Below are 260 nucleotides of genomic sequence, written 5' to 3'. Positions count from 1 at the left end.
GAAAGACGAGCTCGAGGAAATACTTGAACGCGTCGCAGGAACATAAGAAGCGGCTTGTCCATATTGATTGGTACCTGAAGGGGGTGGCGGCGGTTGACCCCCGGGGGGGACCCCCACACCTGGCTGTTGCTGGTTATAAGGTGGTGTCCCTCCTTGGGGGGGAATGTACCCTTGCTGAGGAGGTGGAGGGGATTGACTGTAAGAAGGGACAGAGGGGGGAGAATAAGAGTTCTGAGCTGCCGGGGGTGGAGACCCATAAG

At 57.7% G+C, this 260-nt stretch overlaps 1 protein-coding gene across 1 annotated transcript in view; it reads right to left on the bottom strand.

Annotated features, from left to right (window-relative positions):
• CSUI_011292 (lectin-domain) overlaps positions 1 to 254 on the bottom strand; it is a 6,845-nt gene extending 6,591 nt beyond the window's left edge. The window contains exon 1 of the mRNA XM_068071392.1: positions 1 to 254. This exon is cut by the window's left edge and continues 152 nt beyond it. Within this exon, the coding sequence (XP_067916632.1) occupies positions 1 to 62 (62 nt within the window). The 5' untranslated portion in view covers positions 63 to 254.
• Between the last annotated feature and the right edge of the window lie 6 nt (positions 255 to 260).

Source organism: Cystoisospora suis (genome assembly GCF_002600585.1).
Source record: "Cystoisospora suis strain Wien I chromosome Unknown contig_10625, whole genome shotgun sequence".
Classification (NCBI taxonomy): domain Eukaryota; phylum Apicomplexa; class Conoidasida; order Eucoccidiorida; family Sarcocystidae; genus Cystoisospora; species Cystoisospora suis.
The sequence above is the reverse complement of the archived record's forward strand: the minus strand, read 5'-3'. Positions and strand labels throughout refer to the sequence as shown.